Source organism: Poeciliopsis prolifica, unplaced genomic scaffold (assembly GCF_027474105.1).
Source record: "Poeciliopsis prolifica strain line A6 unplaced genomic scaffold, Auburn_PproV2 SCAFFOLD044, whole genome shotgun sequence".
Classification (NCBI taxonomy): Eukaryota; Metazoa; Chordata; class Actinopteri; order Cyprinodontiformes; family Poeciliidae; genus Poeciliopsis; species Poeciliopsis prolifica.
In genome coordinates, this window is record NW_026562419.1 from 513,591 (window position 1) to 530,336 (window position 16,746).

The window sequence follows — 16,746 nt, forward strand, 5'->3', positions numbered from 1 at the left end:
AGCAGTGGGTGATTGTTGTTAATCGGACACATGCAGAAAATAATGGCAAAATGAACCAATTGAAAATATTTAGACTTAGAGAGTCTTAGACTTAGACTTGACTTTATTGATCCCTTGGGAAGACTCCCTCAGGAAATTATAGTTACCAGCATGAATATTGGACAATTTGGAAGATTAAATATGAAAGGTGAAAATGTACAATGATAAAATTATTTAACGAGTTTATTTAAGACACAAGTTAGTTAATAAGTCATTTACTATGTTTACATTATGAAAATGGAAACTTAGCAGCCAGACAAGACAGTTACTAAATATGCTTTTGATTGTTGTGATCATTATTATCACCTGGATCCACTTCCTGTCGTGTCACCATAAAATAATTCCCAATGAAAGTGGAGGGCGGGGCTTGGGCAGGTCTAACACTGACCTTCTTTAACTTAAATTTGAGCTGTTATTGTGTCAGAATAGCTGACACGCATTGAGTACAAATGAGCATTAAGAGGCGTTGTCAGCTCAGCATATGTGACAAGATACAAGAGAAAGTCAATAAATATTTTCTAGTGATAACTGGATGGATAGTAGCGTTGCTGTAAACAAATATTTCAGTAACTGAGTAATCTATTAATTATTCTTATGATTAATCAAGTAATCGGATTAAAAACGTATATAAAATAAAATATTGGTAAATCTGCTGTAACACCAGTTTTACTATCAGATATCAATATCAATCCAGTTTTTCATATTGGAGCATCCCTAACAGTCATTTCTTTGTAGTTTAGAAAACTGACCTGTAACAATAACATCAAATAACATAACATTGGAAGATGCACATTCTAGGCTAAACAATCACAGAGAAGTTTGATAGGGGAATTAAAAAACTGTGTCGGCGATATTCAGGGTGCACAGTGGGTCAGGAGAGGAACCGCAGACCCGTCAGAACCTAAAGAACCAGACATCAGTCTCTTCATCCCTCAGTGATAGAGACTGAGAAATAATATGAATGGCAATTTACAGAACAAATCATACAAATAGGTTAATAAATATTGCGAAGAGAAACCAACTCAGAGACAGTGCAATAATATTAGCCTGCATGATCTTTTCCTCTCAGGTTAGGGCTCTGCTTTGCTGCACAAGCATCAGACTTTTCCCTGCAATAAGCTTCTAGCTATTTTTATTACTTATTAGCCATGTTTAGGACCCTGAATGCAGGAAGTCAATGTAAGACCACATTGTAATGATGCCCCACATGCTACTAGCAGCATTTAGGCTAACATTAGCATTTGGCTCATTTTAGATTATACACTAATTTAACAAACTGAATGGAGGAAGTCCATGTTAGTCAACATGCTTGTGACTTTCCACAGGTTATTGACTATAATTCAGTTTAGCTGAGCATTGATGCTAATTGTTAGAATCAGAGCGCTGGGTCCAAACTGGGGCCACACTTTAGCAGGCCCGGTTACATTTCTCCAGGGATTTTCTATTTTACTTAATTTAAGCGGATTCTTTAAATATGTCTACGAACACAACGATTATTTATCTGTAAAAACTCTCTTTAACCTCACTAATCAGTAAACCGTGAAGCTGTTCCGTACCTATCCGGTGCAAGATGGTCTTGGGTATCCGGGTAAAATCCATCAGTCTGCGCTGATCGTCCATCTCTTCCTCCATCTTAACGTTGATTTCTTTCCACTCTGTGAATGTTTCTTCAGCAGGAGTTTCCTGCTGCTTGATAAACTCTCTGAGGCTGAACTGAAGACATTTTCACTGAAAACACGGAAAAAATTAGCTAAACCTCAAACTCTTCTCCAAACGACCGTCTACAAAGGAAAAGCTAAAGCGAGCCCGCGTGCTCTGTTTTCATCTTCCCCGCCTTCTTCTTCTTCTTCTTTTTTTCATGGCGGTTGGCAAGAAACTTATGATGTGAATTACCGCCATCTACTGGAATGGAGTGTGAAACGGGATGCTACATAAATATTCTCCCACACCCAAATTATTATTATTATTATTATTATTATTATTATTATATTATTATTATTATTATTATTTATTATTATTATTATTATTATTATTATAAATAAAATATTCTTTCTACCAATTTCGTTTTAAGGTGATTTATTAAATAAAAAATATATTCAGAAATGTTCCCCGTGTTTCACTGGAACTGTACTGAAGAAACTGAACGATTCAAAAGTTCCGCTTTAATATACCACATTTTCTTTCATATTTAATTTATTGAGCATGATTAGATCTGTTTAATTAGAACAAAGCACGTACAGTTATTATATCGACACATGAGGTTTTAGTTTATAGGTTCTGATTCATTTTTAAAGTTAAACAGTATGAAGCCACATGTGGTTTAGAGTAATGTATTCAACTTGAACATTTGAAATAAAATTAAAAAAAACGTCTCACAATAGATAACTGACTTCAAACACACATTTATGAAATACAATTTTTTGTTGTTGGTCTGATTCCATGTTATTGAACATGACTGTTTTAAACATACTCCTGCATATGAAATCCATGGAAATGAATTCAGTCGCACAGACCGTAGAAAAATAGCTCTTGAAGGTGTAGTACCAGGTTCTTGTCAGTAGGTGGCAGCATAAAGGGGCTTCTGTGTCACATTTCTGATTTAAAATGTTTTTATTATACATTGAAAGTTTAATATAAACATTTTATATATTTTAAAAAAACGTTAGTAAATGCGTTTAAAAAAACATAAAACTTAATAATTAATTAAATGACTTGAAAAAAATTATACTGTGTTTCACTCGGATCAACTGAGGAACTGAATGAATAGTAATGGAAAAAAGGAAATGAATCAGAAAGAATTTACTCTAATTTGCTATCACTCTTAGTTACCAAGGTAATCAAACAGTTATTGTCATCATCAGTGTTTTCCAGACTGATCTGAGCTGATCGTTCATCTCTTCCTGCATCTTAACGTTGATTTATTTCCACTCTGTGGATGTTCTTCAGCAGGAGTTCTGACTAAACCACAGGTGTCAAACTCCAGTCCTCAAGGTGACCTGCAGTGTTTAGATGAGCCACAGGTACAAAACACTGCAATGAAATCACCATAATAATTACCTCCTCCTTGTGTGGATCAGATCTGCAGAGCCTTAATGACCTAATTACTCTATTCAGGTGGTGCAGCAGAGGCTCAGCTAAAGGTTTCAGGGCATCAGCCCTCCAGGACTTTAAAAGAAGAGACTCAGCAGAAAATTTAAAGCCAAACTAATAATCACTTCCAGTTTCTTCAGCACAGCAACAGTGAAACACGTGAAAAATAAAAACAGAGCAAATGTCTGGTTTTACTTTTCCTCTTAAAGACTGTTTTGCAGTTTAGTTAAATGTTTCTGTGTTTTCAGTAAAAATGTCTTCAGTTCAGCCTCAGAGAGAGTTTATCAAGCAGCAGGAAACTCCTGCTGAAGAAACATTCACAGAGTGGAAAGAAATCAACGTTAAGATGGAGGAAGAGATGGACGATCAGCGCAGACTGATGGATTTTACCCGGATACCCAAGATCATCTTGCACCGGATAGGTACGAAACATCTGCAGTAGCTGTCATTATTTTAATTGATTGTATACATTGATATTAATTTAATTGGTGAATCAATAAAACCAGAGCACACAGAGCATGCTCATTGCTCTGTGATAGTTCTGTGCTGCCTGGCTTCATGCAGCAGGAGAAAAAGTGAGAACTGTCACAGTGTTTGGTTATTTCTGCTTGTTGCTCCTTGGTCTGTGTTCATGATGGAGCGTGTTTACCACTAGTGCATTGCCTTAATTGCTATGTTTAAATATGGGAATCCTTTCCTCTTTCATCCAGTTTTCACTCTGCGCCGTTGTTTTTTATTTTTAACCAGTTATGAGGAAAAGTGGTGAAACTTTAAACTGCGACTGTCAGTTGCTCAACGGATCTCGTTGCTAGGTAACCACAGTGTTTTTTTTAACTTTATTTCAAACAAATAACATGAACATACATACAGATGTTAATTCAAAACGTTATAATTAAATCAAATCAAGAATAATTACAGATATTGAAGGTGTTGATTTTAAACTCTAGAAAGTTAAATAAATATATATACATTGGCAAAATAAAATATGTACTTTTTACTATATTGTTACAAAAGTTAAAGTTTTTACCAATTTCTTATTGTTAAAGTTTTCAACAGAGCCAATATACAAACGGATTGTTCGTACTCGGCTGGAGTCCAGTTTAAAAAACCATCTTACTGGCTCCTCACCTGGGATTTTCTTTCACTGCGCCTGTTTCTCTATTTTTCAGTCTAAACTCTTGGTTTTTTACTTTTCTCCGTCTCGTCCGGCTGCATTTCCTGCAATGAATTACTGCTTCTTTTTACTCTTGCCTTGTCTGGGTAACCGCTCTCAACCGTCCTCACTTTGACGCCATCTTTAACGTTCGGTTCGTTCCAGAATCGCATCAGCGAGCCGAGCTGCATTCAGTCGTAAAGTTTGTTTTTATTCAAACTTCAGCAGTTTTCTTGTTGTCCTTCTGAGGTGGTGACATCAGTTGTGACATCACAGAATTTGATGTCACAAAGATGATGCACCCTTTGTGGGAGAGACAATGCATCACTTCTGAATCTACGGTCATAGCTATTGCAGCAGTTGGAGAGAAAGCACAAGGATTGTATTATTCGCGTGTTAGTACAGTTAGTACCTTTTCTGATCGATTTTCAAATTTGTCCTGAGAGAAAGAGTTAAAAATGAATAAGAGCAGTAAGATGAATAAGTCTACTGATTGCAAAGACAAGGAATTGCAACGGATCATAGCGAGACAGACGCAGCAGCTCAATGACATTTTGAAACAAGTCAGCATGATGTCCATCGAGCGAAAGTCTCTGCTGAAAGCCAATGAGGAGCTGAACATCCAAGTTCTCAACGTGAAAAAAGCTGCGCTTGAAGTAGACGCTCTCCTTCGGCAGAAAAGAAGACTTGAAAAAACAGTTGGAGGCAAATAAAACTTTAAAGGAAGACATCGCCGATCTAGAGAAGAAACAGGCCACCTTGGAGGAGAAATATACTGCCTTAAAGATCGAAAAGACTGCCTTGGAGGAGAGAAACACAGCTTTAGAGACACAAAACACCATCTTGGAGAAGAAGAAGGACGCTATGGCGAAAAAATATATTGCAATGGTCAGAAAAACGCAGCCTTAGAGAAAAAGAGCTTTGGAGGAGAAAAACTCTGCCTTGGAGAAAATGAAGAGCACTCTGGAGAAAAAAAGCATCGCCTTGGAGCTAAAGAACACCGCCATGGAGAAGAAAAAGACCGCTCTGGTGCAAGAAAGTACCGCGCTGGAGCAGGCAAACACTTCCCTGCAGAAGGTAAACACCGCCTTGAAGCAGAAAAGCACCGCTCTGGAGCAGAAAAGCACCTTCTTGGATGAGAAAATCAATACCTTGGAGCAGCAAAAACGTGCCCTGGAGCAGAACCACTGCCTTGGCACAAATAAACACCACCTTCAAGCAAGAAAACACCACCCTGGGGCAGAAAAACACCGCTTTGGAGGAGGTTAAAATCTCTCTGGAGAAGGAAAACACCGGCCTGAAGCTGAAAAGCTTCGCTCTGGAGAAAAGAAGCGCTGCCTTGGTGAAAATGAGCACCGCCCTGCAGCTGAAAAGCTTGGCCCTGGAGCAGAAAACCATCGCCTTGGAGAATATAAACACCGCCTATGAACAGGAAAACACCGACCTGAAGCTGAGAAGTCGCGGAAATGTCTCGGAAGAGGAAAAGCAGACCAAAAAGACGAGGGACAGAGTAGAACAGCAGAACCGGCAGCCACCTGAAGAGGAAACCCACGAAGACAGCCAGTCGGTTTCAGACCAGCCACAGGAGCAGCGGTCAGTAATCGCACGTCTGATCGGAGGGATCTCCAATTCTATTCTGCACACATACCGAGCAGGTACTGCGAAGTGGGTTGAATTCTAATTAGAAAGGACTGCAGTGTCAAGGGAGCTTGACACTTAGGGCTGATGGCAGAAGATGCTGGCAGGAGAGCTTGGGCCCGCAGGACTGCGGTGCCATGGGAACTTGAGGCCTCGAGTTCCCAGACCATCAGATTCTAATCTCCTTGTCGCCAGGTCATCAGATACTCTCCGGCTGACCTCCGGGGCTTCATGCCGAGTCTTTTGCACGAATATTGCATGTTCTCCCCTTGCTTGTGTGGGTTCTCTCCGGGTACTCCGGCTTCCTCCCAAAGTCCAAAAGCATGACTGATAGGTTTATTGATTCCTCTAAACCCATCCTGAGGTGTGGATCTAATGTTTTGTTTACTGATGCTGATCAAGTCTATCGCAATATATATTGTTGTTTAGTTGCCATGAGAGAGGGAGTTGATTCCAGATTTCAGGATCAGAGTTCAATAGATATTCCAAATGTTTAATATTTTATCAGATGTTTTTGAGATTGATTGATGTATTTTGTTATTGATGAATTATTCAGATCTTTTAGTGTTTTTTTATCATAATCTATCTCTTCTGCCTTTGACCTTTCTCCTGATGATAACAAAATACATCAATCAATCTCAAAACATCTGATAAAATATCAGTCAAATTCAAAAATACTCTTTTGACCCCAAATTGAAAATAAATGTTGAAGCTCATATGAATTCAAGTTTTTAAAGAGTTATTGTTGTTTACATGTTGTCCATGTAAACCTATTCACACCAGTGGAGTCTAAAAAAATCAGCTTCAAAACATCAGGAAATGATGTAAAACACCACTAATGTGTATCTACATGTTTCAGTGGATCGGTGTAATAAATATCGACCTGAACAGGATAACTTATCTGCTCCTGCTGATTGGTTTAAAGGCTCACATTGATTTCCAATATCAGTCAGTGAGGCGGCGCACCTCGTTGTTTTGGTCTCAAACCGGATCCGGCTGCGTCTCTTCCATGTTTAAATTCTGCTCTGCTTTATCCTGCTGCTTTTTCTCCAGCAGTTTTACCCCTTAATCCTCACATCTGACTCTCACGGTGGATTTCAATCCACCGTTTTCTCTCACTTTCCCCCTGATAAGGTTTGCTCAGCACTTTCACTTCAGTGCCGCTAAATAGTGAACCATTTATAGTGAAACGATACACAGACCGGCAGCTTGTGCTCATTAAATGTGTGCAGCGATACGCTCCTATTTCATAAGATCTTGTTCTGTTTAGATTTTTTGCATTTTAATTTATGCAATAAGTGAACCATTTATAGTGAAACAATACACAGATACAAAGAAGGCTGACAGGAATCTGGTAAGGAAAGACATTCAACAAATATCGTCGGGTCCGGGAATCAAACCCGTGACGGTCGTGTGGAGGATTGAAGGCCTCCAACGTGGGTTGCGCTACCACAACACGCCCCACGATGAAGAATATTTTCATTTTAATTTTTGTTAAAGTGAAGAATTTATTGTGTGACCTCACATTTTGACTTTTTTGTCCAGATCTCCCAATGCAGTGTGTGCAAAGAGGAGGAGGATCTAAATGAGCTCAGAAACCCGGAGAGAAACTTCACTTCAGATCAAGATTATCCAGAACCTCAGCAGATGAAAGTGGATCAAGAGGAACCAGAACCTCTGCAGATGAAACGGGATCAAGAGGAACCAGAACCTCTGCAGATGAAACTAGAACAAGAGGAACCAGAACCTCTGCAGATGAAACTGGAACAAGAGGAACCAGAACCTCTGCAGATAAAACGAGAACAAGAGGAACCAGAACCTCTGCAGATAAAACGGGATCAAGAGGAACCAGAACCTCTGCAGATGAAACTGGAACAAGAGGAACCAGAACCTCTGCAGATAAAACGGGATCAAGAGGAACCAGAACCTCTGCAGATGAAACTAGAACAAGAGGAACCAGAACCTCTGCAGATGAACTGGAACAAGAGGAACCAGAACCTCTGCAGATAAAATGGGATCAAGAGGAACCAGAACCTCTGCAGATGAAACTAGAACAAGAGGAACCAGAACCTCTGCAGATGAAACTGGATCAAGAGGAACCAGAACCTCTGCAGATCAAAGAGGAAGAGGAGCAACTTTCCATCAGTCAGGATGAAGAGCATCTTGTGCTGAAACAGGAAACTGATGACATTTGAACAAACAGCAGAAAAACTCAACAGAGACTTCAGAACAAGAAACGCACATGAAAGCTCAACCAACCAATCTATATTCTTGTAAAATTTGTGATGAAACCTTTTCTCGAAATAATTCCTTGATGAATCACAAGAAAACTCACATGGCTAAAAAACCATTCACTTGTCCAGCTTGTGGAAAACGTTTCCGTCTAAACGACTCTTTAAACAGACACAAGAGAATTCACTCGGGTGAGAAACCTTACACCTGCACAACCTGTGGGAAAAGTTTTTGTTTAAATCTCATTTACTTGCTCATATTGAGATTCATACAGGTGAGAAATCTTTCTCTTGTGAGACCTGTGGGAAAAGTTTCACTCGAAAGCAAAGTTTAACTGTTCACATGAGATGTCACACGGGTGAGAAGGTTCTCAATTGTGGCACTTGTGGAAGAAATTGTTTGACTAGATCTCATTTAGTTCAACACATGAGATCTCACACAGGTGAGAAACCTTTCTCATGTGAGAACTGTGGAAAAAGTTTCACTCGAAAGGACAGCTTAACTGTTCACATGAGATGTCACACGGGTGAGAAGGTTCTCAATTGTGGCACTTGTGGAAGAAATTGTTTGACTAGATCTCATTTAGTTCAACACATGAGATCTCACACAGGTGAGAAACCTTTCTCATGCGAGATTTGTAGAAAAAGTTTCACTCATAAAACCAGCTTAACTGCTCACATGGTAACTCATACAGGTGAGAAGCCTTTCTCATGTGGGATTTGTGAAAAGGGTTTCAGTCAAAAACAACACTTAACTTCTCACAACAGAATTCACACAGGTGAGAAGCCTTTCTCATGTGTGATTTGTGGGAAAAGTTTCCCTTATAAAAAAAGTTTAGAACGTCACAGGAGAATTCACACTGGTGAGAAGCCTTTCTCATGTGGGATTTGTGAAAAAAGTTTCAGTCAAAAACAGCACTTAACATCTCACAACAGAATTCACACTGGTGAGAAGTAGCTGTGCATTGATTTATCAGCTGGCTGATTCATAAATGTTAATTTCCTTAATTTTGGGACATTGGTGAGCAGCAGATACATGCATGTGAAGCTGATCTGATTCCTCAACGTTATTGACCTCAGCCACTGTTCTGTTCTCCGCTGTGAGGTTTGACTATTAGACCAGCTCACCATGTCAGTCTGCACCCTTAGTGAAAAGTGAGAAAATGTTTTGTGTATAGATCCAGTTTAAGTCATCACATGAAGATTCACACGGGTTGGAAGCTTTTATTTTGTAGATTCATTAGAAAAAGGTTCACTCAAAACAAATGTAACTGTTCACATGAGAACTTGCACAGGTTTGATGGCACAATGTGAACCTCAAGATTCTCAGTAAGTTGCTGTTTGGAAGTGGAGTAATTGCAACCGACTTGGATTTTATTCTGGCAGTTTTATATTTCTATTTTATTTAATCAGACTGAGGGAGAGATTGTCTCTAAAAACGATGACTTTAAAGGATTTTAGAGTTAGACTTCTAAAATGTTGGAAACTTTATTGTGTTTTTATTCTTTGTACTTATTTATTTTATTTCAATGATTTGGAGAAATGGATGCATTTCTTTGACATGGTTTTAATAATTTCCTGCTTAGAAAATGTATTGATGATATGAATTGAATTTCAGATTGAAACTATTTATATAATTTTAGAAAATAAACTATTATAATGATGATCCTTTTCTTTTTTTCTGTTTAGTGGAAAACTGTGTGAAAGACTAGATTTACATAATTATAGAGGCTGGAATAAAACCTGTTTAAAACAAAAAGTAAATCAGGAAAACCTTCATATACATAAACAGCAGCAGTCCACAGAGATCATCTCTTCCTCAACGTTGCATACATTCTAATAAAGTCGATATTCTTTTCATTCAACACTTAACAGACTGAGTTCTATATTTATACTAATAAGAGATAAAACAAAATGAGCCATAATTTAACAAAGAATGAACCTAAATAATCAAAACTTTAAAATTCAAAGCAAGTACAATTAATCATTTTAACAAACCTTCAGTACTTAAACTGTGAGTTAGAAGTGAAGGAGTCATGGAACATAAACTATATTTTGATCTTATATAATAGTAAAGGTCGGGGTTTATCATTCTATTTATTTAATATTCCTGCTGGAACAATGTTCTTCCTCTGTATTTTCTTTTGAAGTATTTGGTGAATTACTGAGTAACTGATCAAACACCTAATTCAATATTCAGTGTCTCCTCAGACTGACAAAGTATAACAGTTATGTGAATATTCTGGTATTTTAAAGAGAATTTCTGAAAATATTGATACCAATAAAGAGTTTGGTTTAGAGACCAAATTTACCACAAGGGCCAATGTGATCGGTTTCATGACGACACTTAAAAAAGAATGAAACAAAACGACAGATCAATATTTTATAATTTCATATAATAAATGAGCCAAGAGCCTCTTGAGTCTCCAGAGATCCAGGTTGCAGAAACCTGGCAGATTGAAGCAGCTAAAAGTGCAGCAATTTATTAAAGTAAATTAGGAAGTTAAATAAATCTACCTCTAAATATTAACTAAAGGCTTTAAATTTAAACCAACAGAACAATAAAAGCATCCTGGTTAACTTCATACTTATCTGAAATATCTTTATGAAAATAGAAAATATATATGTGACTTTCACAGAATCAGGATTTTATTAGTTATTGCAAGAACAACAAAACATCATCAGTGTTTTCTCCAGACTGATCTATTGTAACTAAACCACAGGTGTCAAACTCCAGTCCTCAAGGTGACCTGCAGTGTTTAGATGAGCCACAGGTACAAAACACTGCATGAAATCACCATAATTACCTCCTCCTTGTGTGGATCAGATCTGCAGAGCCTTAATGACCTAATTACTCATTCAGGTGGTGCAGCAGAGGCTCAGCTAAAGGTTTTCAGGCATCAGCCCTCCAGGACTTTAAAAGAAGAGACTCAGCAGAAAATTTAAAGCCAAACTAATAATCACTTCCAGGTTCTCAGCACAGCAACAGTGAAACACATGAAACATAAAAACAGAGCAAATGTCTGGCTTTACTTTTCCTCTTGAAGACTGTTTTGCAGTTTAGTTAAATGTTTCTGTGTTTAATGGAAAAAATGTCTTCAGTTCAGCCTCAGAGAGTTTATCAAGCAGCAGGAAACTCTGCTGAAGAAACATTCACAGAGTGGAAAGAAATCAACGTTAAGATGGAGGAAGAGATGGACGATCAGCGCACTGATGGATTTTACCCGGATACCCAAGATCATCTTGCAGCGGATAGGTATGAAACAGCTGCAGTAGCTGTCATTATTTTAATTGATTGTATACATTGATATTAATTTAATTGGTGAATCAATAAAACCAGAGCACACAGAGCAGCTCATTGCTCTGTGATAGTTCTGTGCTGCCTGGCTTCATGTAGCAGGAGAAAAAGTGAGAACTGTCACAGTGTTTGGTTATTTCTGCTTGTTGCTCCTTGGTCTGTGTTCATGATGGAGCGTTGTTTACCACTAGTGCATTGCCTTAATTGCTATGTTTAATAGTGCAGACAGTGGTGGTTTCTGATATGAGCAATATGGGCAACCGCCCAGGGTGTTATCTTTTAGGGTTGGCATGAGACTTCCATGGATTGTAGCACAGAGCAAAATAGAACAAAGAGTTTGAATTGCTAATATTGGTTAAATTGATTTGCTTTTATGGGAATGTGGATCTTTCAGACCAATTTGATTAGCACTTTTGCTAATATTTCACATTTTATTGTCATGTGGTGGCTGGTCTTGGTCTCTGCTTAGATGGTCTTGACTATAACACTATGTAAAGCTATTTAAAGGGCCGTTTCATTTAACTAAAAAGAAATGTCATAAGACTAATGGTCAGATATTGACTTAGCAAGCAGAGTTAATAGAGATGGTTCAGTTTAAATATTTAGTACTTTACTGTAAGTTACAGTGTGGGACCATTATTTGATAAGCGCCATCACATTCTGTGTCCATAAGAATAGCAAAGTATGATGTAAACCTGCAACAGCGCCTCCTACAGTCACAATGTGCAGTGGTCACAGAATATGGTGTAACGTCCCTGTTGGTGAGAAGCGAATCTTGAAGGGGAGTTAACGTCAGCTAGCCAGACTGCATATTCCAAATGTTGGCACATTTGACGGCACTAAAGTTTAATTGCTGGTAAAATTATTAACCACATGCAGACATTGTTTATTCTAAATAAGGTAAATAACAATCTCTCTGAAAGACGATGGAAGAGATTTCATTTTGTAATGTTTTGCTGAGAATTACATTTTCCTCTCCTGGGGGTTTCTGTGGGCTCTAGTGTCCCTTATAAGAAAGAAGGCTGACAGGAATGTAGTAAGGAAAGACATGCGGCAAATATCGTCTGGTCCGGAAATCAAACCCGTGACGGCCGTGTGGAGGATTGAAGGCCTCCAATCGTGGGTTGCGCTACTACAGCACGCCCCCTGATGAAGAATATTTTCATTTTAGTTTTAGTTAATTAAACTGAAGGGTTCATTGTGTGACCTCACATTTTGACTTTTTTGTCCAGATTTCCCACAATGCAGTGTGTGCAAAGAGGAGGAGGATCTAAATGAGCTCAGAAACCCGGAGAGAAACTTCACTTCAGATCAAGATCATCCAGAACCTCTGCAGATAAAACTGGAACAAGAGGAACCAGAACCTCTGCAGATGAAACTGGATCAAGAAGAACCAGATCCTCTGCAGATGAAACTGGACCAAGAGGAACCAGAACCTCTGCAGATGAAACTGGATCAAGAAGAACCAGATCCTCTGCAGATGAAAGTGGATCAAGAGGAACCAGAACCTCTGCAGATAAAACTGGAACAAAGGAACCAGAACCTCTGCAGATGAAACGGGAACAAGAGGAACCAGAACCTCTGCAGATGAAACTAGAACAAGAGGAACCAGAACCTCTGCAGATAAAACGGAACAAGAGGAACCAGAACCTCTGCAGATGAAACTAGAACAAGAGGAACCAGAACCTCTGCAGATGAAACTGGAACAAGAGGAACCAGAACCTCTGCAGATAAAATGGGATCAAGAGGAACCAGAACCTCTGCAGATGAAACTAGAACAAGAGGAACCAGAACCTCTGCAGATGAAACTGGAACAAGAGGAACCAGAACCTCTGCAGATGAAACTGGATCAAGAGGAACCAGAACCTCTGCAGATCAAAGAGGAAGAGGAGCAACTTTCCATCAGTCAGGATGAAGAGCATCTTGTGCTGAAAACAGGAAACTGATGACATTTTGAACAAACAGCAGAAAAACTCAACAGAGACTTCAGAACAAGAAACGCACATGAAAGCTCAACCAGACCAAAATCTATATTCTTGTAAAATTTGTGATGAAACCTTTTCTCGAAATAATTCCTTGATGAATCACAAGAAAACTCACATGGCTAAAAAACCATTCACTTGTCCAGCTTGTGGAAAACGTTTCCGTCTAAACGACTCTTTAAAACAGACACAAGAGAATTCACTCGGGTGAGAAACCTTACACCTGCACAACCTGTGGGAAAAGTTTTTTGTTTAAATCTCATTTACTTGCTCATATTGAGATTCATACAGGTGAGAAATCTTTCTCTTGTGAGACCTGTGGGAAAAGTTTCACTCGAAAGCAAAGTTTAAACTGTTCACATGAGATGTCACACGGGTGAGAAGGTTCTCAATTGTGGCACTTGTGGAAGAAATTGTTTGACTAGATCTCATTTAGTTCAACACATGAGATCTCACACAGGTGAGAAACCTTTCTCATGTGAGAACTGTGGAAAAAGTTTCACTCGAAAGGAAAGCTTAACTGTTCACATGAGATGTCACACGGGTGAGAAGGTTCTCAATTGTGGCACTTGTGGAAGAAATTGTTTGACTAGATCTCATTTAGTTCAACACATGAGATCTCACACAGGTGAGAAACCTTTCTCATGCGAGATTTGTAGAAAAAGTTTCACTCATAAAACCAGCTTAACTGCTCACATGGTAACTCATACAGGTGAGAAGCCTTTCTCATGTGGGATTTGTGAAAAGGGTTTCAGTCAAAAACAACACTTAACTTCTCACAACAGAATTCACACAGGTGAGAAGCCTTTCTCATGTGTGATTTGTGGGAAAAGTTTCCCTTATAAAAAAAGTTTAGAACGTCACAGGAGAATTCACACTGGTGAGAAGCCTTTCTCATGTGGGATTTGTGAAAAAAGTTTCAGTCAAAAACAGCACTTAACATCTCACAACAGAATTCACACTGGTGAGAAGTAGCTGTGCATTGATTTATCAGCTGGCTGATTCATAAATGTTAATTTCCTTAATTTTGGGACATTGGTGAGCAGCAGATACATGCATGTGAAGCTGATCTGATTCCTCAACGTTATTGACCTCAGCCACTGTTCTGTTCTCCGCTGTGAGGTTTGACTATTAGACCAGCTCACCATGTCATGTCTGCACCCTTAGTGAAAAGTGAGGAAAATGTTTTGTGTATAGATCCAGTTTAAGTCATCACATGAAGATTCACACGGGTTGGAAGCTTTTTTTGTAGATTCATTAGAAAAAGGTTCACTCAAAACAAATGTAACTGTTCACATGAGAACTTGCACAGGTTTGATGGCACAATGTGAACCTCAAGATTCTCAGTAAGTTGCTATTTGGAAGTGGAGTAATTGCAACCGACTTGGATTTTATTCTGGCAGTTTTATATTTCTATTTTATTTAATCAGACTGAGGGAGAGATTGTCTCTAAAGAAACGATGACTTTAAATGATTTGAGAGTTAGACTTCTAAATTGTTGGAAACTTTATTGTGTTTTATCCTTTGTACTAATTTATTTTATTTCAATGATTTGGAGAAATGGATGCATTTCTTTGACATGGTTTTAATAATTTTCCTGCTTAGAAAATGTATTGATGATATGAATTGAATTTCAGATTGAAACTATTTATATAATTTTAGAAAATAAACTATTATAATGATGATCTTTTCTTTTTTTCTGTTTAGTAGAAAACTGTGTGAAAGACTAGATTTACATAATTATAGAGGCTGGAATAAAACCTGTTTAAAACAAAAAGTAAATCAGGAAAACCTTCATATACATAAACAGCAGCAGTCCACAGAGATCATCTCTTCCTCAACGTTGCATACATTCTAATAAAGTCGATATTCTTTTCATTCAACACTTAACAGACTGAGTTCTATATTTATACTAATAAGAGATAAAACAAAATGAGCCATAATTTAACAAAGAATGAACCTAAATAATCAAAACTTTAAAATTCAAAGCAAGTACAATTAATCATTTTAAGCAACCTTCAGTACTTAAACTGGTGAGTTAGAAGTGAAGGAGTCATGGAACATAAACTATATTTTGATCTTATATAATAGTAAAGGTCAGGGTTTATCATTCTATTTATTTAATATTCCTGCTGGAACAATGTTCTTCCTCTGTATTTTCTTTTGAAGTATTTGGTGAATTACTGAGTAACTGATCATAACACTAATTCAATATTCAGTGTCTCCTCAGATGACAAAAGTATAACAGTTATGTGAATATTCTGGTATTTAAAGAGAATTTCTGAAAATAGATGACCAATAAGGAGTTTGGTTTAGAGACAAATTTACCACAAGGGCCAATGTGATCGGTTCATGACGAAACTTAAAAAAGAATGAAACAAAACGACAGATCAATATTTTATAATTTCATATAATAAATGAGCCAAAGAGCCACTGAGTCTCCAGAGATCCAGGTTGCAGAAACCTGGCAGATTGAATAGCAGCTAAAAGTGCAGCAATTTATTAAAGTAAAATTAGGAAGGTTAAATAAATCTACCTCTAAATATTAACTAAAGGCTTTAAATTTAAACCAACAGAAAAATAAAAGCATCCTGGTTAACTTCATACTTATCTGAAATATCTTTATGAAAATAGAAAATATATATGTGACTTTCACAGAATCAGGATTTTATTAGTTATTGCAAGAACAACAAAACATCATCAGTGTTTTCTCCAGACTGATCTATTGTAACTAAACCACAGGTGTCAAACTCCAGTCCTCAAGGTGACCTGCAGTGTTTAGATGAGCCACAGGTACAAAACACTGCAATGAAATCACCATAATTACCTCCTCCTTGTGTGGATCAGATCTGCAGAGCCTTAATGACTAATTACTCTATTCAGGTGGTGCAGCAGAGGCTCAGCTAAAGGTTTCAGGGCATCAGCCTCCAGGATTTTAAAAGAAGAGACTCAGCAGAAAATTTAAAGCCAAACTAATAATCACTTCCAGGTTCTTCAGCACAGCAACAGTGAAACACATGAAACATAAAAAACAGAGCAAATGTCTGGCTTTACTTTTCCTCTTGAAGACTGTTTTGCAGTTTAGTTAAATGTTTCTGTGTTTAATGGAAAAATGTCTTCAGTTCAGCCTCAGAGAGTTTATCAAGCAGCAGGAAACTCCTGCTGAAGAAACATTCACAGAGTGGAAAGAAATCAACGTTAAGATGGAGGAAGAGATGGACGATCAGCGCAGACTGATGATTTTACCCGGATACCCAAGATCATCTTGCAGCGGATAGGTATGAACAGCTGCAGTAGCTGTCATTATTTTAATTG

The 16,746-nt window shown here is 38.0% G+C and overlaps 1 protein-coding gene and 1 pseudogene across 1 annotated transcript; both read left to right on the forward strand.

Annotated features, from left to right (window-relative positions):
- The first annotated feature begins 5,287 nt into the window (after positions 1–5,287).
- On the forward strand, positions 5,288–9,091 carry LOC129376452 (oocyte zinc finger protein XlCOF6.1-like; annotated as a pseudogene).
- Positions 9,092–13,655: 4,564 nt separating this feature from the next.
- Positions 13,656–14,319, forward strand: LOC129376561 (gastrula zinc finger protein XlCGF57.1-like; the record flags this gene model as incomplete). Its single annotated transcript, XM_055056158.1, has 2 exons — positions 13,656–13,771; positions 13,857–14,319. Coding segments are annotated over 2 exons (579 nt in total), but the record flags the coding sequence as incomplete, so codon positions are not given.
- Between the last annotated feature and the right edge of the window lie 2,427 nt (positions 14,320–16,746).